This window comes from Pezoporus occidentalis, unplaced genomic scaffold, assembly GCF_034315485.1.
Source record: "Pezoporus occidentalis ecotype Australia unplaced genomic scaffold, CSIRO_AGI_Poc_V1 ctg201, whole genome shotgun sequence".
Lineage (NCBI taxonomy): Eukaryota > Metazoa > Chordata > Aves > Psittaciformes > Psittacidae > Pezoporus > Pezoporus occidentalis.
In genome coordinates this window covers 1,217,214-1,240,937 of record NW_026913868.1, presented here as the reverse complement: position 1 = coordinate 1,240,937, position 23,724 = coordinate 1,217,214, and the positions used below count along the sequence as shown (strand labels likewise).

Here is a 23,724-nt window from a genome sequence, read left to right as displayed (position 1 = left end):
CGGTGCGGTGCGGTGCGGTGCGGTGCGATGTGATGTGATGTGATGTGATGCCGGGGGCCACCGCGCCCGTCCCCGCGGCGTCCTGGCGCCGCGCACCGGCCGGCCGGGGGGCGACGGGAGTGCGGGAAGGAGAGGGGGGGGGGGGCACTGGAGGGAGGGGGGGCGGGCCGGGCCGGGCCGGGGCCGGTCCCGCCGGTTCCAGAAAGCTCCGGGGCCGAAGCGGGGCGGACCCGCGGCTCGGCGGCCGGATAAATAGGAGCGGGCGGGGACGGGCGGCGGTGCAGCTGATCGGGGTGCAGGTATGGCCCTTCCCCTTTTTCCCGTCCCGCTACCCCATCCCATGCTCTGGATGATGCCCAGGAAGGCGAGCCCAGCACTGTGCAGGGATGCTGAATGGGGCCAGAACCTCAAACTAAGGCTCATTCCATCCCTGACAGCTGAGGGACCTCCTGGCCCTGCTTCTCCCTGGGGAAACGCTTCATCCCTCTCTGACCTTCACACCTCTCCATGCCTGCAGTGCTGACGGGGAGTTCGCTGTGACCCACATGACGAAGGCCCACCTCTTCTCCAGTGGGAAGGTGAAGTGGGTGCCACCCGCCATCTACAAGAGCTCGTGCAGCATCGATGTCACCTACTTCCCCTTTGACCAGCAGAACTGCAAGATGAAGTTTGGCTCATGGACCTATGACAAGGCCAAGATTGATCTGGAGAACATGGACCACCACGTGGACCTCAAGGATTACTGGGAGAGTGGTGAGTGGGCCATCATAAACGCCATCGGCACCTATAACTCCAAGAAGTATGACTGCTGCACCGAGATCTACCCTGACATCACCTTTTGCTTTGTCATCCGTCGCCTCCCGCTATTCTACACCATCAACCTCATCATACCCTGCCTGCTTATCTCCTGCCTGACTGTGCTAGTCTTCTACCTGCCCTCCGACTGCGGGGAGAAGATCACCCTCTGCATCTCTGTCCTGCTGTCCCTCACCGTATTCCTGCTGCTCATCACGGAAATCATCCCATCCACCTCACTGGTCATCCCCCTCATCGGAGAGTACCTCCTCTTCACCATGATCTTCGTCACACTCTCCATCATCATTACCGTGTTCGTCCTCAATGTGCACCACCGCTCCCCCAGCACCCACACGATGCCACGCTGGGTGCGCACCTTCTTTCTGGACTTCATCCCTCGCTGGCTCTTCATAAAGCGTCCCCCAGCGCTGCCTCCCCCCGAGGGGCCCGTGGGGCAGTACGACCTCCCTGGGACAAGGCTCAGCACCTCCCGGTGCTGGCTGGAGACCGATGTGGATGACAAGTGGGAAGAAGAGGAGGAGGAGGAGGAGGAAGAGGAAGAGGAAGAGGAGGAGAAGACGTACCCCAGCCGCATATCCCAGGCGGGGTCCCACACCCAGGGCAACCAGTGCTGCTATAGCTGTGGGCAACAAGCTAGGAAGACATCAGGGGGGTTGCCCCCCCGGGTGCCCCCCAAGAGGGAGGAGGAGCAGGAGGGCTCAGACCAGGGGCTGCTGCTGTCCCCCAGCATCCTGAAGGCCCTGGAAGGGGTGCAGTACATCGCGGACCACCTGCGAGCAGAGGATGCTGACTTCTCGGTGAGTGGGTGCCCCGAGGGTTGGAGGGAGAGGGGGGTCCCCTGCCCTGGGTGCTGCCTCTTGCCATGCATACCTCCATGAAGGGGGGCAGTGCTGGGATTCCCGATTGGTTCCCTGGCTACTGAGGACCCAAAGCCACAGAGAAGATCAACAACCACCTCCTGGGAGATGCCCAGTTGAGGGCTCTCTCCGGCTTCTGTCCCTGCTGGATGTGAGGATGTCAGAGGTCCCTATTCTGCCCGTGGTATCCTGACCTTGGGGAGCAGACATGGCCCAGCCTTCCTGCTGGGACACAGCTCGGAGGCTGTACTCTGCTTGTTCCCAAATGGTTTCAGAAAACCCTGGGTGGGATTACCTCTGCCCCAAGCAGAGAGGTCCATCCCCCAGCCCAGATGCTCCAGGGGTTTCCCAAGAGGCACACAGCAGATGCAGAGGAAGCCCAGGGTGTTCTCCTAACCTCAAGGGGTCCTGCATCCTCTGCCCGTGTTCACAGCCCCTCTCTGCTCGGCAGGTGAAGGAGGACTGGAAGTACGTGGCCATGGTGATCGACCGCATCTTCCTCTGGATGTTCATCATTGTCTGCATGCTGGGTACCGTGGGGCTCTTCCTCCCACCCTACCTGGCAGGGATGATCTAGGGTCAGGCCAGGCTGCGGTGGGGATGGCAGAGAGTGGTGCCCACATCCAGCCTGACCCTGGGAGGACACGGTGGCAACCATGGAGGACCCCGAGATAGGAAATGTAGGGTGAAGCAGGGTCTGTGCCCTGGGGATGGTGGGGGATGGCTGCCTGCTATCCTGCCCAGGGCAGTTGCAGCCATTGCAGCGTTGAGGAAGGTGTGGAACAGCTTCCCCATTGCTTGAGTTCAAGCTGGAGGCATCTAAGAGAGTCATCTGCTTCCTCAAGCTGCTCCAAGTCCTACCGAAAACCCAAGAGCTGTGTCTGGTTGTGACTCCAGTGTGCTGGGCAAGAAGAGAGGACCTTACAGCCACTTTAGGACACGTCCTGACTGCAGGGTGTTTACTATGACAGGGTCATGTGGTCATCCATGATGTGGGGCAGGTGGTAACACTTCATGAAGAAGATCCATGAAGAAGGTCCATGAAGAAGTGGTGTGGTCCTGGGATGGAGGGCCCTGCTTGGACACATGGCATGGGGGTTGCAAAGCACAGCCCAGGCACAGACCCTCTGCAACCTGCCAGCACTAGTGGTTGCTTCCACATTTTCCCACAGATCAGATCCAAAACCACCTGGCTCCCATGACTGCTGCAATCCAGCTTTTAACCTCTAGCTTCCATATAACCTGAAGGACCCATACTTACCGAGCATCTACTCTCTTCTTATATGCCCCAAGAGGCACCAGATTTTCCTGCAATGCTTTCTGCTCCAGGAGACCGAGCCATCAGAGCACCAGATGTGGTCTGCAGGGGTTTGGAAACACTGTGCTCTCAGGAGTGAAATGGGCTGGAATAAATGATGCCACAGAGGGACACCCACATCCTGGGGGTGTTGCAGCTGCTCGTGTGGTCTCCAGTGCTGGCATGCTCCGGTGTACACAACTGGGATGGGATGTGTGAGAGAGCAAGTGCCCAGGCACAGCTGGATGTGTGTGGGTATGTGTGTGCATGTTTTTAACATGGTACATGGGTTGTAGTGCTCTGCAGAGCTCTGCTCTGCTCTGTTGAGATCCCCCCCCTGCAGTCCAGCATCCAGCTCTGGGGCCCCAACATAAGGACATGGAGCTGTTGGAGCGAGTCCAGAGAGGACACAGAGATGCTCCGAGGGCTGGAGCACCTCTGCTATGGAGACAGACTGAGAGAGCTGGGCTTGTTCAGCCTGGAGAAGAGAAGGCTCTGGGGAGACCTTAGAGCAGTTTCCAGTGCCTAAAGGGGCTGACAAGAAAGCTGGAGAGGGGCTTTTGACAAGGGCCTGGAGGGACAGGACAAGAGGGAATGGATTTAACCTGACAGAGGGGAGATCGAGATGAGACCTTAGGCAGAAGTTGTCCCTGTGAGGGTGGTGAGGCCCTGGCACAGGTTGCCCAGAGAAGCTGTGGCTGCCCCATCCCTGGCAGTGTTCAAGTCCAGGTTGGATGGGGCTTGGAGCAACCTGGTCTAGTGGAAGGTGTCCCTGTCCATGGCAGGGGGTTGGAACTGGATGAGCTTTAAGGTCCCTTCCATCCCAAACCATTTTGTGATGCTGTGATAAGATCATGGTTCAGTTCTCTTCTCTGGGAGCTGGGGGAGTCCACAGCCCTCAGACAAATTGTGAGCTCCACAGGAGGGAAATGGGGCTTCAGAGATGATGTGGATGCAGCAGACCCAGGTTCACCCCAGCAGCTCTCCCAGGGATGCCACCACTGGGCAAGCACTTCCCCATGATGGCAAGACAGCTCAGAGCTCTGAGCAGCACAACCCTTACTCTTTCTAAGGAGGTGCTGGTGACCAGGACTTGTCCCACTGTATGGGGGTGACAGGCAAGCACAGGCACAGCATGACTTTGTGCATGGTTTATATCAGCCAGAACGAACAACGCTGTGGGAAGTTGCTGGGGAAAAGCCCGAACCGTATGGTTTCCAACTCAAAGCACAAACCGAACGGAGACTTGGTTTGCCATCATTGCTTACACAGAGCAGCTTGGAGAAAACTCAGCTGGAAGAGGCACCGCTCTCCTGGTTTGTGCCACCGAAGGCTGTGGTCCATGGGGTCCCATCCCTCCCCATGCTCTGCAGGTTTAGGGCTGGGCGTGCTCCGGCCACGGGCGCTAGAAGCGGCTCTGCTATGGCGCACGGACCCGCTTCCCATCATTAAATAGACTCTTGTATACAATGTACAAGGAAATGCAAACAGTCCCTCCAGCCACCACTCCGGTGGCCCCTGGGGACTCCCGCGCAGCCCCCCACTCCCAGCAGTGGGGAGCAGGGTCCAGGTCCCCATCACGACATGCCGCCCGCGGCTGGCCATCCTTGGAGGGGCTGATGGACGGACACACGGACCTGCTGGCAGCCAAGGAGAAGAGCTGCCGAGCCAAAGGGATCTTCAGCCACCCTCAGGGATGGCCAGGTCCCCCCTAGCCCCTTCCATTCACCAGATGCCTCCCTTCTTCAGAAGACTGACAAGACGATGCTAAAGACACGAGCGGCTGCAGGAGGACAGGGACAGGAAGGGCAGGACGGCGAGGCAACGGGAGACACAAAAGCCAGCTCCTTTGCAATGCTCTCCCTCTTCTCCTTCCCCACCCCTTCTGCTTCCCTCCCTCCACCCCTGCTCTCACTCCAAGCACAGCTTCACCAGGTTGGCCTGGACCTTGGCTTGGTCCACAGCATCCAGGAGGTTCTTGGCATCCACAGCCAGGGTGTGGGAGGCCGTCAGCATCTGCCGCTTGCACTCCTCGCTCAGCGAGGTGATGGCGTTCTGCTGCGCCAGGCGCATCTTGTTGATGAGGTCAGCCAAGTCCTTGTTAAGCAGCTTCTGGGTCCCCTCGATCTGATCATGACACACAGGGGTTACAGACAGGGGTGCCACCAGCACATGACCCCATGCCAGATCCATTTCCCTCCTCCCTGGACCTACCTCAGTGCGGGAGGCAGCGGGCAGCACAGGCAGGATCTCATCGACACTGCCAATCAGCTTCCGCAGGGACAGGCCCACGTTCTGCCAAGGACACCAAGGGAGAGCAGGATGTATTGATAACTCTCAGTATTGACCCAAGGACCCAACGGAGGAGCAGGGCATGTTGGAAACCCTGCCATCATTGACCCAAGGATCCAAAGGAGGAGCTGGAAATATTGGAAATGCTCCCTCCTATATATGCAAGAACCTCCTGATATGGATGCTTGGTGGGAACCACTCAGCAGACTCATTCCCAACTCCCCTGTTCCCCATAGAAGCACTGATGTTGTCCCCTCCCTGTCCTCCCTACCTTCACCACGAGGATGTACCCCTCTGGGGGCAGGAGGCCGATCTCGTTCTTCAGCTGCAGCACAGCCCGCACCAGGTCCATGACATTGCTGTACACCATGTCATCTGTGCGGTCCAGGTTGGCAGTGGGGGCAGGGTGGATGGACTGCTGTGGAGCAGGGACAAATGGGATCAGATAGACCAAGGGGGCAAGGAGGGAAAGACCAAGACCTATGGGGAGCCCTGGCCAGACTCATCCACCTCCCACCCGTCACCCAGATGCTGCTGGATCTCTGAACCCCATGGGGCCTTGGGTAGTCAGAAAAGTGCCATCCTGCAGATGCAGGGGGATGATGGAGGTGGAGGAGGCACAATGAGGCTGTAGAGATGGAGGAGTAGGACTGGGACCATGGTGGCCCGATCCAGGGAGGTCTTACCTGTGCCCCGAGTCTTGGAGGCTTCTGGGGGGGCCCTGTGAACTCCGCTATGCCATCAGTAAGGGAAAGGAAGGAGAGTCACTCCAGCTGCTCCCAGTGACATGAGGGCATGATGCAAAACCCCTGGGACCTGTGCCACATCCCACACCGCCACGCAGCAGTATATCCTTGACCCATCCTGGTTGTTCCACCTCCCTGCAGGGTCAGGCCCCCCCCGGACCCCCATTCCTGGGACAAGCAGAACCCCCTCCCCAGGGCAGGCAAAGCTGCTCTCCATGATCTGGGATTTCTTTCATGGAGGAGCCCAAAGCTGGGAAGGATACAGCCCTGAGGCTCAGTGCAGGGCTCCCCACATGCAGCCCCAAAGCGGGTGCTCCTGGGTGGACAGCCCCACTCCCCATGCATCACTGGGCACTCACTGTAATCCATCTCCTTCTCCGGGAGCAGCTGTGGGGGGAAGAAACAGCAAATAAGAAGCACAAAGTCCTGGCTGGAAGCATCGCCATCCCCTCCCAGGGCTTCTGGTGAGGAGCTCCGCACCACCAGTAAGCCCATGGACATTTGCAGATTCATTTTCCCAGTGCAAAGGGAATATATGTAAGTATTTATCCTCCTTCCATGCCAAAGCAAATGAGGATCTCCAGACACCTCTAAAAGAAGGAGCCCCTGCACCCAAATACACCCTTAACCTGGGTTCTCCAGGGATGGCACTACTCACCAGAGGAGCGTTGTTGTTCATAAACACTGTTGGGTCCTGCAAAGGGGGAGAAGCTTTGTGAGAGGTGTGGGAAAAAAAGGAAAAACAGAGGAAAAAAGGGATTTTCCTGATTTCTGGCTGACCCACGGAACACATCACAGGAATGCAACTCTGCAGGGTCTGGGAATGCAGGCGGGGAAGGGGGTTTATGCCTATTGCTGGTCCCATCTCCATCCCACCCCATCACTCCTATCTGACCCCGCCTGCTCCTGGGGCACCAGAAACTCAGTGTGCTGCTCAAACCCCCTCGAAGCTTAATTCAAGAAGCTGTGTGCAGCTGCTCAGGGCAGAGGGGAGCTGGGCTTTGCTTTATCAACTGCACAAGTCGATTGAATAAAGATTTTCAGCCTCCTTCCAAGCCTGTTTCACCACTAGCTGATGCATTAATCACGTGTTAGCTATCTTCAGTCCTGACTTCAAAAGCATTATGAAATCTCATTAAGACATGATTGAAAGCATTTAAAAGTTGCCCAAGTCTCAAAATATCCACTTTGAAATGAAGCAGCTCTGTGACATCTTTATCAGGGGTGCAAGAGGTTTGGCTGCTGGAGGAGCTGTTCCTCCAAGGAAAACCGGGTTTTCCAGCCATGAAGAGCAACCTCATTGCCTGCAGTGGCTCTTTAACCACCTTCACAACAGTGCAAGACCTGGGAGGCCCCAGCTCGTGGCCACTCACCAGGGACTTCTCCTCCTGCCGCAGCCACTGGTAGTCCTCCACCATCTGCTTCTGCTGTTTGTCCAGGACCTGCCGCATCTTGAGCCTCTCCATCTCCCAGAGCTTCTGCGCCTCCTCCCTGCTGCTGGGACGGAGGAAGTCTTCCTCCTGGTGTGCAGAGACAGTGGTGATGGGGGGGCCTCAAGGAGCCAGAGCCCCCCACCCCTCAGTTTTGGCACAGGAGCCAGAGCCCCAGTCTGCGCATGCAAGCCATGCACCAGAACCCAACAGCCATGAACACCCAATCTGGGGAGCACTTGGGTTTCCAGCAGGGAGAGGAAACTACGAGCTGGCCCCACATTTGCCACCACCGCATCCCAGCCACCCCAGGAGCAGCTCAACATAGAGGCACTCAGCAACGTGGCTGTCTTAGCGTGACAGGCAGAGCATCACAGGATGCACCCCAATACCCAGCTTATTCAGGGATAGAATAGCCAAGCTTGGGCTACAAACCACCAGTGGCATTTCAGGTGACAACACCGAGCATGAGGAGGTGACCCAAAGCCCCAAGGAGTGGCAGCCACCTATCCCTTGCTTGGGTTTGGGGACACAGTGCCAGGCGCTCATCCATCAACATGCCTTCACAGGGATGTGCGTGCAAACATGCAGAGCATGGGGCTGGAGACACCCTGGAGCCCTTCACAGGCTTGATCCCTCCAGCCCACAAACAGCACCCGTGGGGTGACAGGATTTGTCCTTCCTACAGCAAGATCAGAAGCAACACAGAGCTTGAAGCATTGGAGGCAGCAGCACGAAGCAGCGTGTGGTACAGCAAGCATCCCTCCTGCAAGGTCCCCGGTGTGCCTGGGATGAGGCCACCCAGGACCGGGATATCCTCTGGATGATGCTGGATGGGGGGATCCCTCTCTTACCCTCATGCTGTGGCGCTTCAAGACATTGTGGCGGTTGAGTGGTGGGGTGTGCAGGGAGTTGGCTGGAGACTGGTACTCGATGGGGCTGGTGAGCGTAGGGGAGCTGGCACACAGACCCTCGGGCACCTGCGGGCGGGCAGCGGGGGGTGCAGGCACAAAACAGGGCCACGGAGGGTTAGGTTAGTGCAAACAGACAGAGCAGACAATGTGGGGGAGAGCAGCTTTGGCACCAGGAACAGCCTTTGCCCTCATGCCTGTCTGTGCTGCAGGGATCAGGACGGTCCTCCCTGCTCAACTCTTTCTTGCACTGAGCATGGGCTTGAGGCCTCCTGCACTGCTGCTGGACCCCTACCCAGCCTCAAAAGAGCACCCAGATTAGTTCATAGGATCATGGAATGGTTTGGGTTGGAAGGGACCTTAAAGCTCCTCCAGTTCCAACCCCCTTCCATGGGCAGGGACACCTTCCACTAGACCAGGTTGCTCCAAGCCCCATCCAACCTGGCCTTGAACACTGCCAGGGATGGGGCAGCCACAGCTTCTCTGGGCAACCTGTGCCAGGGTCTCAGCACCCTCACAGGGAAGAACTTCTGCCTAATGTCTAACCTATATCTCCCCTCTGTCAGGTTAAAGCCATTCCCCCTTGTCCTGTCCCTACAGGCCCTTGTCAAAAACCCCTCTCCAGCTTTCCTGTCGGCTCCTTTAGGCACTGGAAGCTGCTCTAAGGTCTCTGTGGAGCCTTCTCTTCTTCAGGCTGAACAAGCCCAGCTCTCTCAGCCTGTCTCCATAGCAGAGATGCTCCAGCCCTTGGACCATCTTCACAGCCCTTCTCTGGACTTGTTCTTGAGAGCTTACCCAGATGCTCCAAGGACCAGCAATGGTCCTTGCAGAGGCCAAATTCAGCCCAGGTAGCACTAGAGAGCAGCAAACCTCCTCTCCTGTCAGCACTATGTACAAACTTGCCAATGCCAAGCCTGAAAACCCCCCTTCCCTGGGGTGAGAGCCTCTGCCAGCTCCAAGGGGCGGACAAAACAAAGGTCAGGCAGGGCAGGACAGGGCTGAGCCCCCAGTGGTGCAGTGTCCTACTGGCAACATGGTGGAAGGCACTTGGTGATGGTGCAGAGCACCTTTGATCCCCCAAAGCCATAAGCCCCTGAGGGCTTGGGCTCCAGACAGGGTTTTCTGGTGTTGACCCCTTGTTTATGTTCCGGAGGGATGCTTTGGCCATGCCACCTTACCTGGAACTGCAGCTTGGGAGCCAGGAGATTGCTCTGAGGTGGTGGCTTGTACCTGGGTCTGCTGGGCTGCAGGGTGCACAGGAGGCAGAAATTCATGGTGGGTGCGAGCCCAGGGAGGTCCCCCTTCTGCAGCACCCACCAATGGGTTGAGGCATGGAGATGAACCTGCCTGCATGGGCTCTGCCCTCTGCTCACCTTTGGAGGTGGCTCCTGCAAGGATGGCGGCTCCATGATTTTGGGAGGCCGGTGGCGGTTGTTCCTCTCCTGGTCCTTGGCCAGCTCCTTCTCCATCAGGTAAATGTCACTGCACAGGGGGAGATGGAGAGACAGACCCCGGAGGGTGCTTTGCCACATCTCCCATACCCCAGAGACCGAAGATGCTTGAGATGGATGGGCCATGGAAAACACGAGGGAGCAAGGAGGGATGGGAAGAGCAAAGGGAAAGGACTGGGAGGACATAGCTTGGTCCTGGCTGGACACACCAGCATCACCAGTACCCCTGCAAGACCCTTCCATGGGAAGCAAAGTGTTTCCACTTCAGCGCAGGCACTACCACCCCTCAAGGCAGGTGGGCTCAAATGGTCTGAACAGTTCTTTGAGTTCAGGCTTGTCCAGAAAACACCAGACCCAGAATCTTGCCCAGCATCATTTTCTCCTTCACTCACTTGCCCACCCCTCCATCAAACCATCCGCCCCCCCAGCCCATCATCATCATCAGTCCCCTGCCTTCCCGCTCACCTCAAGCTGCAAACCAAGTCCTTGAACTTGGGCCTTTCACTGGGGTCGTAGTCCCAGCAGCGCGTCATGAGTGTGTAGAGGATGGGGGGGCAGAGGTCAGGCTTGGGCAGGCGGTCTCCCCTCTCCAGCACTCCTATCACATCCTTGTTCTCCAGCCAGAAGAAGGGCTGCTTGCCATAGCTGAGGATCTCCCACATGCACACAGCTGTGGGAACAAGAACAACCTCAGACGATGCTGAAACTACCAGTGCCATGCTTGTGGTTTTGGGGACCTGGTGACAGTGTCATGCTTTGCTGTGTGACTCCAGGTCATTTGGCTCCTTGGCCATCCTGATAGGGATGGACAGACACCAGGGGCTGTGGGATGTGCGCATAGGCAGCAGGATGGATTATTTGCAGGGAGCAGAGTTTAACTCAGCCCCACAACATCCTGAATTCACTGAAGGAGGAGGATGTTCCTAGCTAGCACCTAGCGATGGTTGAGTGGGAGGAAGCTCTGCCCAAGGAGCCCTTTCTGCAAGGGCAAGGCTGGGCTAACCCCCCTGCTCCAGAGCAGGATTTGTCCCTGTTCAGTGAGACGATGCCACAGGAGGTGGATGAAGCCCAGGATCCCACTCTGTCCCTGTCCCACCACGCTCCATCCCTGTCCCAGCCACGCACCAAACATCCAGACGTCACTGGCCGTCGTAAAGCGTCGGAAGTTGATGGACTCGGGGGACATCCACTTGATGGGGAGGCGAGTGACGGACGCTGGAGGGAGAGATAGGACAGTGGCAGTGCTCAGAGCAGGAGGGCACCGTAGGGAAGCCAGGTCTCAGCATAGTCCCTGCCCCAGCTCTTTTGTTGCAGGGAGTCCCATTGTGCGCCAACTCTGCCGTCTGCTCTACCCTCACAGGGTTGGAAGAAGCCCCAGCTCCATCACACAGCTCTTACCTTTATAGTACTCCTCATCCTCAATGTACCTGGAGAGCCCAAAGTCTCCCAGCTTCACACATTCTGGGGAGGCCACCAGGACGTTCCTCACAGCAATATCCCTGCAAGGAGAGAGACCCTTGGCTGGGGAGAAGGGATGGAGAAGGACAGCTCGCAAAAAGGGTCTGCAGCAAAGGATGCTGCCAGCCTCAGCCTCTGCCTGCTCCTGCTGCCCACCTGCATGTCCCCCATGGCCCCTGCCTTCCCTGCTATCCCAGCATCCTGCCCAGCTCCTTTTCACTCCTGCCCTACCTGTGCACGCAGTTGATGGCCTCCAGGTAGGCCAGAGCTTTGCTGATCTGCAGTGCGTAGAGGATGAGCACGGGCACAGCGAGGCAGTGCTTGTTCTGCTCCAGGTACTGCCCCAGCTGCAACAGGACAAGCAACAGGGACTGAGCAGGGGCAGGAAGGGTGGCAGGGGAACAGGATAGGTTCCAGTGTCAGAGCCCCTCTCACCTCTCCATAAGGATAGAGCTCCATGATGATCCAGGTGGGCTCCTCTTCTGCGATGCCAATGAGCTTCACGATATGGGGATGGTCCAGCTTCTTCATCAACACTGTGGAAAGACCACATCAGCCACCCTGCAATGGTGGGGACTTCCCTCTTCAGGAGCCCCAAACTCTGTCCTGGGGTGGAGGGGCAAGTCTCTCCATGAAGCTGGAGACAGAGCAGGAGGAATTCCTAGTAACAGCCTCCTGCTTTCCAGCTTCGGGATCTCCATCCAGCTGATGGATGGATCCAGCTTTTCTCCCTGCCCCTGTAGCTATCCCTCCCATAAACCAGGTATTTTGGACATCAGCCCTGTCACAGGGGCTAGGGCATGGGCCACCTCCCTCCTGCCCTATCCTGCATTGTATCTCCAAGCAGGGACCAGATGACTCCAGGACATGGTTTTGTCTCTAACACTCCTCCACTGCAGCGCTGCAACCACCACACTGGTCCTCTGCCTCACTGTGTGAGCCCTGGTGGGGATCTGAGCAGGCTCTGCCCCCACCGAAGGGCATACCTGCTTCACTCAGGAACTTGTCCTTGTTCTCCGGGCTGCAGTCCTTCTTGCAGGTCTTCACAGCCACGTTAATCCTCTCCCCTTTCTGCAAGGAGAAGGCAGGGTGACGGCTGCGTTACCCCACTCCCCCCAGCCATGGAGGAGGCAGGCAGGGCAGGGAGAGGGAGGACGCTCACCGGGGTGGTGTAGATCCCCTCATAGACCTCTCCAAAGAAACCTTCTCCAAGGATCCTGCCCAATGTGATGTCCTCACGGGAGATCCCATAGTGCTGGACTTCATGGACAGGGAAACAGGGCAGAAGCAGCAGTGAAGCTGCCTGTACCCCTGCCCATTCCAGGGGCAGAGCCCCCATGCTAAGCAGGAAATGGTGATCACCGGGTACCCATCCTCCCATCACCCCCTCAGCAAGGGTCCACAGATCCTGTCCCATGGCACAAGGGGGGATCCCAGGTCCTTCAGCCCCTCACGGTGGTAGGCCAGGTAGTGCAGGCAAAGGTGGGCAGGGCAGGTGGGGATGGGATGGGAGGTTGGGGTAGGCAAGAGGAAGTGGGAGGACTTGGATGAGATGTTGACGAGCTAAAGGGCACCCAGGGGGGTGGCACCTACCTCCAGACCTTGGTCTTGAGGACTCATCAGGGATTTCACAATAAATATCAGAGTCTGGGGCAAGAAGGAGGTTGCAGGCAGGGATTCAGGCAGCTCACCAAGGTTCTTGCATCCCAATGGAGTCCAACCAACCCACAAACACGAGGGCCTTTGGGATGCCAGTCTGGCCCTCCCCTAGGATGCTCAGCTGCATCGTGACCCCCCAGGCAGAGGGCTGGGGGTGTCCATCTCCACCAGACCCCCAAATCCCTGGACACTGTTGTCCCACAGACCTGCCGGCATCCCCTTGGCTGGTGGGAAGGGAAGAGCTGAAAACTCACCCATGCTCATGCTGTCTGACAGTGTGGACTGCCTCTCCTCCAGGTGCCTGTGGGACAGAAGGAGGTCAGGGTGAGGGAGCAAAACAGGGTGCAGGATGAGGTCCCAGCCCTGCTCTGGGGCCAGGCAGTACTCACGGGGCTGGGATCTGCGGCAGGCTGATCCTCTTCTCCCGCTCTGTGGAGAAGACAACAGACAGTCATCTCTCAGCCACCCCATCACAGCCTGAGGGGTGCTGGGCCCCCCTGCAACACCTCGATCACATGTGCAGTGAGTTTGATGGGTCTCAGCTGGGGTCGCTCCAAAGCCATGGGTGACACTGTGGCCATGGAGAATGCAGACTGGGGACATGAAGAGGGACCCTGCTGGGGTCAGTGTCCCCCAGGGTGCTCACCTCTCCTGGGGAAGATGATGAGGGAGGTTTCCAGGTCCCCTTGCAGCCGGCAGTAGCCATCAATGAGGTCAGCCATGTTCTCCGCCTCAGCCAGAGAAGCTGTCTTGATAGCCAGGGACTGGGGGAGATAGTAGGGATGGGGGACAGGTAAGCCCAGAGCTGGGGCAGGGGGCTGCTGGGATGAGGGACAGCCTCCCCTGAGCCAAAGCTGGAGGCAGGACCTCTCTCTGTGGAAATGGAGGTATCCACCAAGTCCTGCCCTGCCCGCAGGGATGCGACACCACCCCACGGCACCAGGGGATCCCCCATCCCAGCACCCCCTCAGCTCCCTAGGCACCCTCCCAGTGCCTCCTCACCTGGGGGGTGCCGCTGAGCCCCAGCTGCAGCACAGCCCGGCCCTCTTCCACGCTGGAGCACTTGATGGACTTGATGTGCTTGAATTCAGCCAAGCACGTGGGCTGGGGAGAGGTGTCAACTTTAACGACCAGTTTAAGAGCAGCCAACCCCGCTCCCCAGCCAGCACACAATGCATGCCCATACCTTGGCCTCTTTGCTCGTCATCTGCCGAATGCCCTTGGGTCCAATGACCAGATCCACTGTGATGTTCCACCCTTGCTGAGGGTAAAAACAGAGGGAGGATGCAATTTGGGTGGGAAGACACCAAAAGGCAGTTTTCCCCTCAGCCTGCTGCAATGTGGGAGACACCTTGGGGGAAAAACAGCTCCCCAGAGGAACTTAAACAGAGGATGGTTTGGAAAGCAGATGGTGGATGGTACAAGGCAGGGAGCCCATTGCAGGTGTTCTTCCTCTTCCTGGCCCCAAAGGGGTTCCCAGCACTCCTGGGTTGACACCTTCTCACCCCAAAGGGGTTCAGCAAACTTCAGGCACTGGCTCATACCCCCCAGGCTTGGACCCTGGCATGTGGAAGGTCCCCAGAGCCCCCACCACATCCCCAGACCCTCTCAGCTCACAGCATCCTCCAAAGATAAGCCCCCAGAGCCTTCCCCACAGGGACCCCTCTGAGTTGGGGGTGGCCAAGTCCCCATCCAAGTGTGGGAACCATGGCAGGGAGCAGCCCACAGCAGGGTGGCTTTGTCCACCCATCCTATCCTATCCCATCCCATCGCACCCCATCCCACAGATCCCATCCCACCCGGCAGACTCACAATGAGCTCGCAGCGGTAGCTCTCCTGGTCAATGTTGGCGAAGCTGGCAAGGGTGTGGAGGAACTTGAGGATGCATTCCTCCTCCCGCAGCAGCGCGTACTGCTGGAAGGTCTGCTGGATCATCTTCCGGAACTGCTTGGGCTGCGGGCACAGCGGCCGCTGGGAACACCGGGCACAGGCCGGGCACGCAGCGGGAATGTGGGGTGCAGAGGGTGCACATGGACACAGGCACACACGGACACAGTCATATGCATGCACACATTCACCTGCAGATGTGAACCTGCATCCATGCACATCCACACTGTGTGCAGGTCCTGCTGCCTCCATGTGTGTGTGCTCCTTTACATGTACACAAGTGTGGGCAGATGAGTGTGTGCATACGGGTGCACCAACACATGTGAGCACATGTGCCTGCATGCATGCAGCATACATATACATGCACATATGCACATGCATGCACATACACCTTCACATGTGTGCAGACATGCCTATACATATATACACACATGCACACGGGTATGTGTATGCAGATATGTCATCACATGTGTGAGCACAACCGCACGTGTGCACAAGTGCGTGCACTTTGAGGTATGCACATGAGCACTCCCAGCCAGGCCTGTGCACGCTCACCCACCCTGCAGCCATGCACCAGCCTGCACGTGCCCACACACGGTCCTCACCTTCAGGTTCTCCTGCATCTGCCTGGGGAAGAAGAGGTCCAGACCCACCTCCTTCCTGGGGATCAGAAACCCCCCATGCACATTAATAGCCCCGTGGGATCCCTGCTCTGAGTCTGCAGAGCAGTGGGGGGGGATGAATCAAGGAAAGTGGGTGCTGAGGGGGAATGGGGTGTTCTGGGGGAGAAATCTCCCCCATAGATCAGGGTGAAAGGTTCCCATCTCCCCTTCTGTGCACAGGGCAGATGGCTGTGGGAGGATGAGGAGATGCACAAGAGTGAGGAAAGCCATCTGCAGATCCACATCCCCTCAGGATAGAGTGGGGGATTCAGGGATAAGGGGGTTTCTGCCCAGCAGGACAGGCTGTGCCTACTCACTCCAGGAACTCGAAGTTGGATTTCTTATCCAGAGCATTCTGAGGCATGTCCTTATAAAATCTCCTGTGAGAAGGGAGGGACATGAGAAACCCACCTTGTGCTCGCATCCCTCCATCACATCCCTCTGCCACATCCCTCCACCATGGCAAAGAAAGAGCAGGAAACTTTCCTTCTCCTGCAAAAGCCTCCACAGCCCCACTCCTGCATCCTCCCCAGCCCTCCCACTGCAGGAGATGGGTCAGGACAGAGCGAGGTACGTACCTGAGCTCAAGGCAGCCCAGCTGCAGGGCCATGCCTTCGCTCACCTTGCTGGCGTAATTCTGCATGTACTCGCTCCGGAGCTGCCAAGGAGATGAGGGAGTCAGGAAGTGGAGGGGATGCTCCCAAGGGATGCTGTCAGGGATGCTTACAGGAGATGATGGCAGGGGATGCTCCCAAAGCATGCTCACAGGGTCCATGCCCTTCTGCATCCCACACTGGGATGCAGTAGGGACAAGAGAGGGGTGAAGGGGTTGGAACTGTCCCTGATGGAGATGTACAGGTCTAGCAAGTGGGATGGGACCACAGGGTGTGGGTGAAGGTAAATGGGCTGTAAGGTTCTTGGGGCTCTTGGGAATCATGTTTTCTGGGTTGGAGAGGAGGAAACACCCTCCTGGAGCTGATGGGTGGCTCAGGGGGGTTGCAGAGCAGACTTGGTCGGGGCTAGGAGATCCCCAGGGCCACCCCTGACCTGCTGGTAGAAGTAGAGCAAGGTGGTCCTGTCCTCTTTGAAGCGTTCTATGAAATCCTCTGGCAGATAGCGGATCTGGAGATCATACCTGGCAACAGAAGAGCCCCCGATGAGGACCAGGCTGGAGGAGCTTTCCCTCTAAGGGGACTTGGGTTTGGGACACAGAGAGGGACAGCACCACCACAGGTCCTACCTCCACTCAGCCTCCAGGTGCAGGCACTCGTACTTCTCCTGCACCTCTCCCACTGTGAGGTCCGGGTGCAGCCAATGGATCTCATCTGACTTCACGTGTTTCAGCCGCAGCCCATAGCACTCAGCCAGCTTGATGTCAGGCCCGATGCGGCCACTCACCAGGATGGACCTGATCACCTCCTGGGGTGGAAAGGAGCAGGGCTGAGACCCAAACATCCCTGGCCAGGCTCCAGAGGAGCTTTGGAAAGCAGGAAAATGAGCAGGAAATACAGTACAACTGCAACAGAAATGTCCCTGGAGTGAAAACACAGCCCTGGGGCACATCCACCTGCCCCAGTGGTATCCATGCAAAACCTCCAAAGATGCCTCCTGCTTGATCTGCAAGAACCCACAGCCTGAACACAGAATCACAGAATGGTTTGGGTTGGAAGGCACCTTAAAGCTCATCCAGTTCCAATCCTCTGCCATAAGCAGGGACACCTTCCACTAGACCAAGTTGCATCTCCCTTGGTGGACACTGTCCCTGCAGCACCCAAGCACAGAGCCACAGCTGGTCCCCAGTGCCCATACATCTTCCCCCAGCTGGAATGCCACAGCGTTCCAGGTAGGAAGGATGAGGAGGACATTGCTGGCCCAATGCCACCATGACCATGATGGAAAGGCACCAATATCACCTTCATTGTACTCCCAGCCCCATGTCTGCACAAGCAAAGGGCAGATGTTGGGTGCGGAAGTCCCACTGGGATGAGCAGAAGGACCTGGGTTCTGGCTGGCAGGACAAGAGCTGCTGCTGGGCACAGAGCTGGGTGCTTTGGACTCCCCATGGTTGCCAGAGATGGCCAAATTTTCTGTGTCCTCCAGGTTTTGGTGTTTCTCAGCCACAGGGCTCTGGAGGCCACCAATGCCATGGGAAAGGGTGTCTGGAAGGGAGCTATCTCTGATGCTAGGCAGAGAAAACAGCCCCCCATTCCCTGCCCCATCCAACCCCCTGCCCACGTACCCGGATCTCCGTTGTCACAGGGCACTTCACCAGCTTGAAGTTCTTGCCCATGTTGATGCTGTTGCTGTAGAAGCAGACCTTGAGGATGCGCATCTCCTCCTTGTCGATCTCCAACGTCCCCATGCCTATGGTGGCCTCCAGCGTCCCGGCCAGGCTGCGAGAGGAGCTGCTCCGTGGGCGACCCAGTGCCTCGGGGATGGTGGACATCCTCAGCACACCTGGGGTGCTAGGAGCTGAGCATCCCTTCCCTGCGGGAGAGACCGTGGGGAGTCACCTGTGGGGTGGGGAGAGGGAGGGTGGGGTACAGACAGCAGGGACACCCCAGGGAGGGTGGGGAAGGGAAGGGATGGAGAGGTGGAGATGGATGGAGGTGGATAGAGATGGACAGAGAATGTAAAGTAAGAGAGAGTGTGACAGAGGTTGTCATCCCTTTCACAGCACCTCCTGGCCATGCATGGCCACTGTCACCACCAGGACCCCAAGGCCAGCTCATCTGAGCCAAACCTTGTGTCCTTGTCACCTCCAGAGCAACACCTCTGTGTCCCCATCACCAACAAAGCAACACATCTGTGTCCACAGCACTCACCATTTTCTCCCCCACACATGAAACCTGGGTGAAGGTTTCAGGCTGCAGCTTCCCACCACAGACACCTGCAGCTGCAGTTCAACAATGTGACCCCTCAACCAAGCTGAATTTAGCAGAGAGCTTTGGAAAAAAACAGTAAAAAGCACAATGGGGCAAGCAACCAGTTCCCTTCTCCCCTGCAAGGAGGATACTGATTTATATTGATTTGTTCTTTTATTTTTAGAGGGATAAAACCCTCTGAACCCCAAAAATGTCATTTGAGCCGCAAGGGAAGAGGCTTGAGCTCTCCCTCTGCTGAGAATAACAATTAATGTGGCGTGTTGTTGGAAGATCCAAATGGATCCAAAATTACCCTCTTTGTGTGGCTTTCAGGTTTCAAGCTGGGCAGGGCTGGCACAGAGGAGGGATTGCTCCAGGTGGCTTTCTCCACCTATCTGGACATGCAACTGTCTGAGGCCAGGCAAACTCAGCTCGCATAACCCCCAAAGAGGAAAGGAGCTTGTCTCAGCCCAGCCACTGGCTTCCTGGGAATGCACAGGGCTTTGCAAGGAGTGAAAACCAGCCAGCACAGACAGGTGCATGGGATGGATCCAGGTCTGCAAAGAGCTGCTCCAAAGTCATCTTTATGGAGCATGAAATCAACAAGAAAGGTGGAAGTTCACCCGTTAGGGTGCTCCTCAGCTAGAGCCCCACCTGAGCTCAGGCTTTGGGTTACTGATTAAACAGCTGAGAAGCTGTTTGCAAACAGGAGCATTGCAGCTCTCGTGTGTCACACCAGGTCTGCTACACGGAAATGTCTCAGCATGGTACAGGGATTCCTGGCAAGGCTGGAGGCAGTTTAAAGCCACTCCCCCTTGTCCTGTCCCTGCAGGCCCTTGTCAAAAGCCCCTCTCCAGCTTTATTGTCAGCCCCTTTAGGCACCAGAAGCTGCTCTAAGGTCTCCCCAGAGCCTTCTTCAGGCTGAACAAGCCCAGCTCTCTCAGCCTGACTCCATAGCAGAGGTGCTCCAGCCCTCAGAGCATCTTTGTGGCTTCCTCTGGACTTGCTCCAACAGCTTCATGTCCTTCTTATGTTGTTGTCCTAGAGCTGGACACAGGCTTGGGGGGTGTCTCACCAGAGCGGAGCAGAGGGGGAGAATCCCCTCCCTCGACCTGCTGGTCATGCTGCTGGTGATGCAGCCCAGGACAATGCTGGTTTCTGGGCTCAAGCGCACACTGCTTGGTCGTGGTGAGCTTCTCATTGACCACCAGTCAAACAGGATCAGAGCATCCTTCACTTCACCCATGATAACACAGCCCAACCTTGCTGCCAGCTGCCTTGGCACTGGACCTCTACAAAACCAAGTGGGAGATGGCAAGAAAAACACACAGCAAGGACCTTCTGGCAGAAACCTTTCCCCAGCCTGGCCACTGAGGTTTTCTCTCCCCATTCCCCCATTTCCCCTTCCTCATTGGATTTGCACCATCATTTGCACAGAGCTTAGCGGCAGCTCCACTGTAATTACAGCCTGGTACAGTCCTGTGCGCTCACGGGATGCTGTGTGCTGCCTCCCGCGAGCTTTGGCTTTTTAAAGCAACTCTCCTGAGTCACTGCCCTAAAAATAAGCATGGCGTAGCCTGGCACTTTCAGGTCTGTACAAAGGGGTTTGCCAGCAGCGGTGCAACATGTGGATGGTGCAGACTTTGTTTTCCAGGTTTCTCTGAGGGAACAGGGAATGAAGCTCTGCATCTCCATGACTGCGATGGAGCATCACTACGACAGTTAACAGGATGCTGGGATGTTAACCCTGGACCTGAGCAAGACTCAGGCCAGCAGCGAGTCCAGCCACACCAATGGTCACACGCAAGTGAGTGAATATGCATCTCACACTGGTCTGGGGGTTTGTTTCACAGCAGTGTCTCAGCCTGCACAGTCAGGACTGTGCAGCAACCCACATCCTTTGCAGAACATCTTGATGATCAGCTCTCTGCTGATGCTCTTTTTAGCCAAGACCAGTTCTCATGCAAGCTCCAAAGGCTGGCTGAAGTGAGGACGACCACAGCACCCCCTCTCTCCATCCCGTCATCAGCCATGACGGTGGGGTGAAGGTGAAGATGAGGCCAACACTGCAATCAATATCATGGATGCTCCATCCCTGAGTGACACCAACCCACGGACTGCGTCCACATTACGGCTGTCCAGCACTGCAGTGTGCTAGACAAGTGTTTCCACTTCAACCAGGCTCAACCAGCAACAGGGTCAAGCAAAGCCAGCAACTCCCTCATCCCAGCTCAGCAGCACACACGGAAACGCCTCCCTTCAGGCTTTTCTGCATCTCGCTGCTCTGCAGCAGATGCAGAACCTAAAGAACTTCTCCTGCAGAAATATCTAAAGTAAAGGTATTTCCACTAAATAGCTCAAAAATGAACCCTACATCCTCTGGGTTTCAGAGGGGCCATCCTGGGGTTGGTGAAGTGGGATGATGGCCCAAGCCAGGCCCGGGGAGGGGGAACCCAGGTCTCAGCAGAGGGGGGCAGTGGCTGCCTTCACAAGTGTGCTGGCATTTCTCAGGGCACACAGACCAAAAATATTTTGTTTTGTCTCTTTTTTCTCACTTTCTACTTTCTTCCTCCAGCCCCATTCCCACAACGCGTCCCCGCACACTCTCGGTGAGCCCATGGGGCCAGGGCAAGGGATGGATGTCCCCTCTGTGTCCCTACCCTGATGAGAGGAATGCAGGGAGCATCCTGCAGGAAGCATCCCTGACCATCACAGTCAGACAGGGCTGGAGGCAGCTGGCATAAGCAAGAGCAGGTCCTGCGTCTCAATGTCTCCTCAAGGCCAGCATGGACAATGGGGGATGGCTCCATCCCTCCAGCAGAGCACCCCCCAGCCTTGTAGTCCCTCCATGTGCCAAATGCCCATTCCAAATAAAGCCAGGAATGCAGTAAAGGAGCGCCTGCACCCTGCCTGCACCGTCGTTGCACAACGCCTGGGGGCATATCGCTGTGCCGTCTGGCTGGAGGGGACGTGTCCCATATGGACCCAGCCATACTCTACCTCTCAGTTTTGGGGCTGGAGAAGGGGCCATGGCCACAACCTGAGCCCCTTGAACCTCCACCCTCTGCCCACGCAACTCCCCTCTGGCATGGGGCTGCTTCCCACGGGACCCTGTCTCTGTCCCCAGCAGGCACAGTCATGTTGGATGCGTGACACAGTCCCAGCCCAGACACTTCCTACTGCGGCTGACAAGTGTGCGCAGAGGCATTTGCATAGCACCCAGCAGGCCGGGACCCCAGGCTGGGTGGTCCCAGCAGGGCGCTGGATGAAGGCAGCAGGCGGTGCTGGCATCTCACATCCCCTTGTCCTGCAAAGCCAAGAGCCTGGGTCCCACCAAGCAAAACACAACCCCAAAGCGGCTGTGCCGAGGGGAATCCAACCCAAGGACATGCAGGGAGCAGGGGATGGGGTGACCTGAAACTTACCCTGACCACCAAGGGGGGTCTCAGCTGCCAGATCAGCCCATGTGGTCCATCACCTCTCATACCAGGACCTGGCACATCCCACCCCAAACCGTGCTGCCCCTTCTTTTGCAGCCACCAAGATGAATCCAGGCTCCATGCAAGGAAAACACACCCCCAGGAGCCACCTTGTCATGGGGACTCCAGCCCAGAATGAGTCACCCCAGGAAGCAGCATTCCTCAATGGCAGGCGACAGGTAAGGCAGGGCACAGCAGGCCCTTCCCTATCTATGCAGGTATTTAAATGACTCATTACTTTATTGCTCAGGTTCCCAGAGTAACAGAAACGCTCTCACCATGTTTGGCACCTACAGCACCATCCTCCAGCCCTGCTTCAGCACTGAAACCAGGGAGTTTCCACCATGTTACTAGGAGCAGGAATGGGTTCTCTCCAAGAGATCGCTGCAGTGGTCCACCATGCTCACAGACTTGTGTCTCATTCCCCATTATTTACCCCAAACCTGCCGTGCCCAGGTCCCATCCATCATTTCAGCCCTGTCCCCAGCGGGCAGGGGGAGCAGGTTTTTCCCTCCCTGCTGCAGACCCTGGATTACAACACAGAAATGCAGCGTGTGGCCTCAGGGTGCTGCTGGGACCTCTGCAGCGGCTGGGAGCTGAGCTTGAGCCAGACATGAAACTGCCATGGGTGTAATGACACTGCCCTGCTTGCCCTGCCACAGCCTGCTCGACCTCAGCCCCACTCCCTTGCACATCCCGTCCCTGTCCTCCCCCAGTACTGGCACTTGGAGCATCTGTCCCCAACATAAGAAGGACATGGAGCTGTTGGAGCGAGTCCAGAGAGGACACAAAGATGCTCCGAGGGCTGAAGCACCTCTGCTATGGAGACAGGCTGAGAGAGCTGGGCTTGTTCAGCCTGGAGAAGAGAAGGCTCCACAGAGACCTTAGAGCAGCTTCCAGTGCCTAAAGGGGCTGACAAGAAAGCTGGAGAGGGGCTTTTGACAAGGGCCTGTAGGGACAGGACAAGAGGGAATGGCTTTAACCTGACAGAGGGGAGATTGAGATGAGATCTGAGGCAGAAGTTCTTCCCTGTGAGGGTGCTGAGGCCCTGGCACAGGGTGCCCAGAGAAGCTGCGGCTGCCCCATCTCTGGCAGTGTTCAAGGCCAGGTTGGATGGGGCTTGGAACAGCCTGGTCTAGTGGAAGGTGCCCCTGCCTGTGACAGGGGGTGGAACTGGATGAGCTTTAAGGTCCCTTCCAATTTAAACCATTCTGTGATTCTGCCATTCTGTGACTTCAGGGGATGTGAGGATGGCAGCAGGGCGTGGGGCCCAGCAGTGGGAGCTGGCTGGGGGGCACAGGGACAGTCCCACTGCCCCAGTTCCCAGCCCTGAGCAGGCAGCACTGGGGCAGGCTGGGGAACGAGGGCTCCTCACGTGATGTGTGTTTGCAAAGCAAAGGAAGTGACACAGGCTCCGGATGGAGCTGCCTCATGGGGGGTTGGAGCAGGTACAGAGGTGCTGTGCCCTCTGCTAAGGGACCCCAAAACATCTCACCCCCTTAGCAGCATCTCCTGACAAGGGCCAAAAACACCCCCAGTGGACAACAAGCACCCCAGCCCTCCTCAGGTCCCATCACATTTCTGCCCATCGGGCATCCATATTGCTACAACAGGGGGGTTACCCCCTCAGACAGGCACCCCCCTTTTCAGGCTGGAAAACCTCCGTGTGGTTGGGTTTGGGTGCAAGGCTGGACATGGACTCACATCCCATTGCCCCCCCCCCATATCGCATCTCCCAACACTGCAACAGCGACCTGCACCCCAACAGCCAGTGAGACGATCCCAGGAATTCAAAGTAACACCCGGAGAGCTGCCGTCAAAGCCCACGCACACAGCTCAGAGGGAGGGGGTGACTCAGGCACGGGGGAAAGATCTCCATGTTCCCAGCACAGAGCAGCACTGTTTATCTGGAGCC

The 23,724-nt window shown here is 57.3% G+C and overlaps 2 protein-coding genes across 8 annotated transcripts in view; one reads left to right on the top strand and one right to left on the bottom strand.

Annotated features, from left to right (window-relative positions):
- Positions 1–399: 399 nt before the first annotated feature.
- CHRNA2 (cholinergic receptor nicotinic alpha 2 subunit) lies at positions 400–2,704 on the top strand. Its single transcript, XM_062618632.1, has 2 exons — positions 400–1,613; positions 2,125–2,704. The coding sequence occupies exons 1-2, from the start codon at positions 546–548 to the stop codon at positions 2,248–2,250; spliced, it is 1,194 nt and encodes a 397-aa protein (XP_062474616.1). The 5' UTR covers positions 400–545; the 3' UTR covers positions 2,251–2,704.
- Positions 2,705–4,106: 1,402 nt separating this feature from the next.
- PTK2B (protein tyrosine kinase 2 beta) overlaps positions 4,107–23,724 on the bottom strand; it is a 28,040-nt gene continuing 8,422 nt past the window's right edge. For 4 of the 7 annotated variants that reach the window (XM_062618628.1, XM_062618624.1, XM_062618626.1 and 1 more), the window contains 30 exons: positions 17,706–17,953; positions 16,707–16,885; positions 16,514–16,601; positions 16,045–16,124; positions 15,784–15,846; positions 15,410–15,464; positions 14,730–14,870; positions 14,104–14,178; positions 13,920–14,021; positions 13,564–13,681; positions 13,307–13,346; positions 13,172–13,218; positions 12,852–12,905; positions 12,421–12,518; positions 12,245–12,329; positions 11,694–11,794; positions 11,490–11,605; positions 11,199–11,299; positions 10,926–11,015; positions 10,266–10,470; positions 9,723–9,831; positions 9,528–9,593; positions 8,293–8,418; positions 7,382–7,528; positions 6,667–6,702; positions 6,368–6,395; positions 5,949–6,004; positions 5,534–5,680; positions 5,185–5,265; positions 4,107–5,097 (listed from right to left, as the gene is read on the bottom strand). In XM_062618628.1, the coding sequence (XP_062474612.1) occupies positions 4,882–5,097; positions 5,185–5,265; positions 5,534–5,680; positions 5,949–6,004; positions 6,368–6,395; positions 6,667–6,702; positions 7,382–7,528; positions 8,293–8,418; positions 9,528–9,593; positions 9,723–9,831; positions 10,266–10,470; positions 10,926–11,015; positions 11,199–11,299; positions 11,490–11,605; positions 11,694–11,794; positions 12,245–12,329; positions 12,421–12,518; positions 12,852–12,905; positions 13,172–13,218; positions 13,307–13,346; positions 13,564–13,681; positions 13,920–14,021; positions 14,104–14,178; positions 14,730–14,870; positions 15,410–15,464; positions 15,784–15,846; positions 16,045–16,124; positions 16,514–16,601; positions 16,707–16,885; positions 17,706–17,912 (3,057 nt within the window). In that variant the 5' untranslated portion in view covers positions 17,913–17,953 and the 3' untranslated portion in view covers positions 4,107–4,881. The remainder of the gene's footprint in view (positions 5,098–5,184; positions 5,266–5,533; positions 5,681–5,948; positions 6,005–6,367; positions 6,396–6,666; positions 6,703–7,381; positions 7,529–8,292; positions 8,419–9,527; positions 9,594–9,722; positions 9,832–10,265; positions 10,471–10,925; positions 11,016–11,198; positions 11,300–11,489; positions 11,606–11,693; positions 11,795–12,244; positions 12,330–12,420; positions 12,519–12,851; positions 12,906–13,171; positions 13,219–13,306; positions 13,347–13,563; positions 13,682–13,919; positions 14,022–14,103; positions 14,179–14,729; positions 14,871–15,409; positions 15,465–15,783; positions 15,847–16,044; positions 16,125–16,513; positions 16,602–16,706; positions 16,886–17,705; positions 17,954–23,724) is intronic. The other 3 variants (XM_062618625.1, XM_062618629.1, XM_062618630.1) reach the window with 3 other exon arrangements.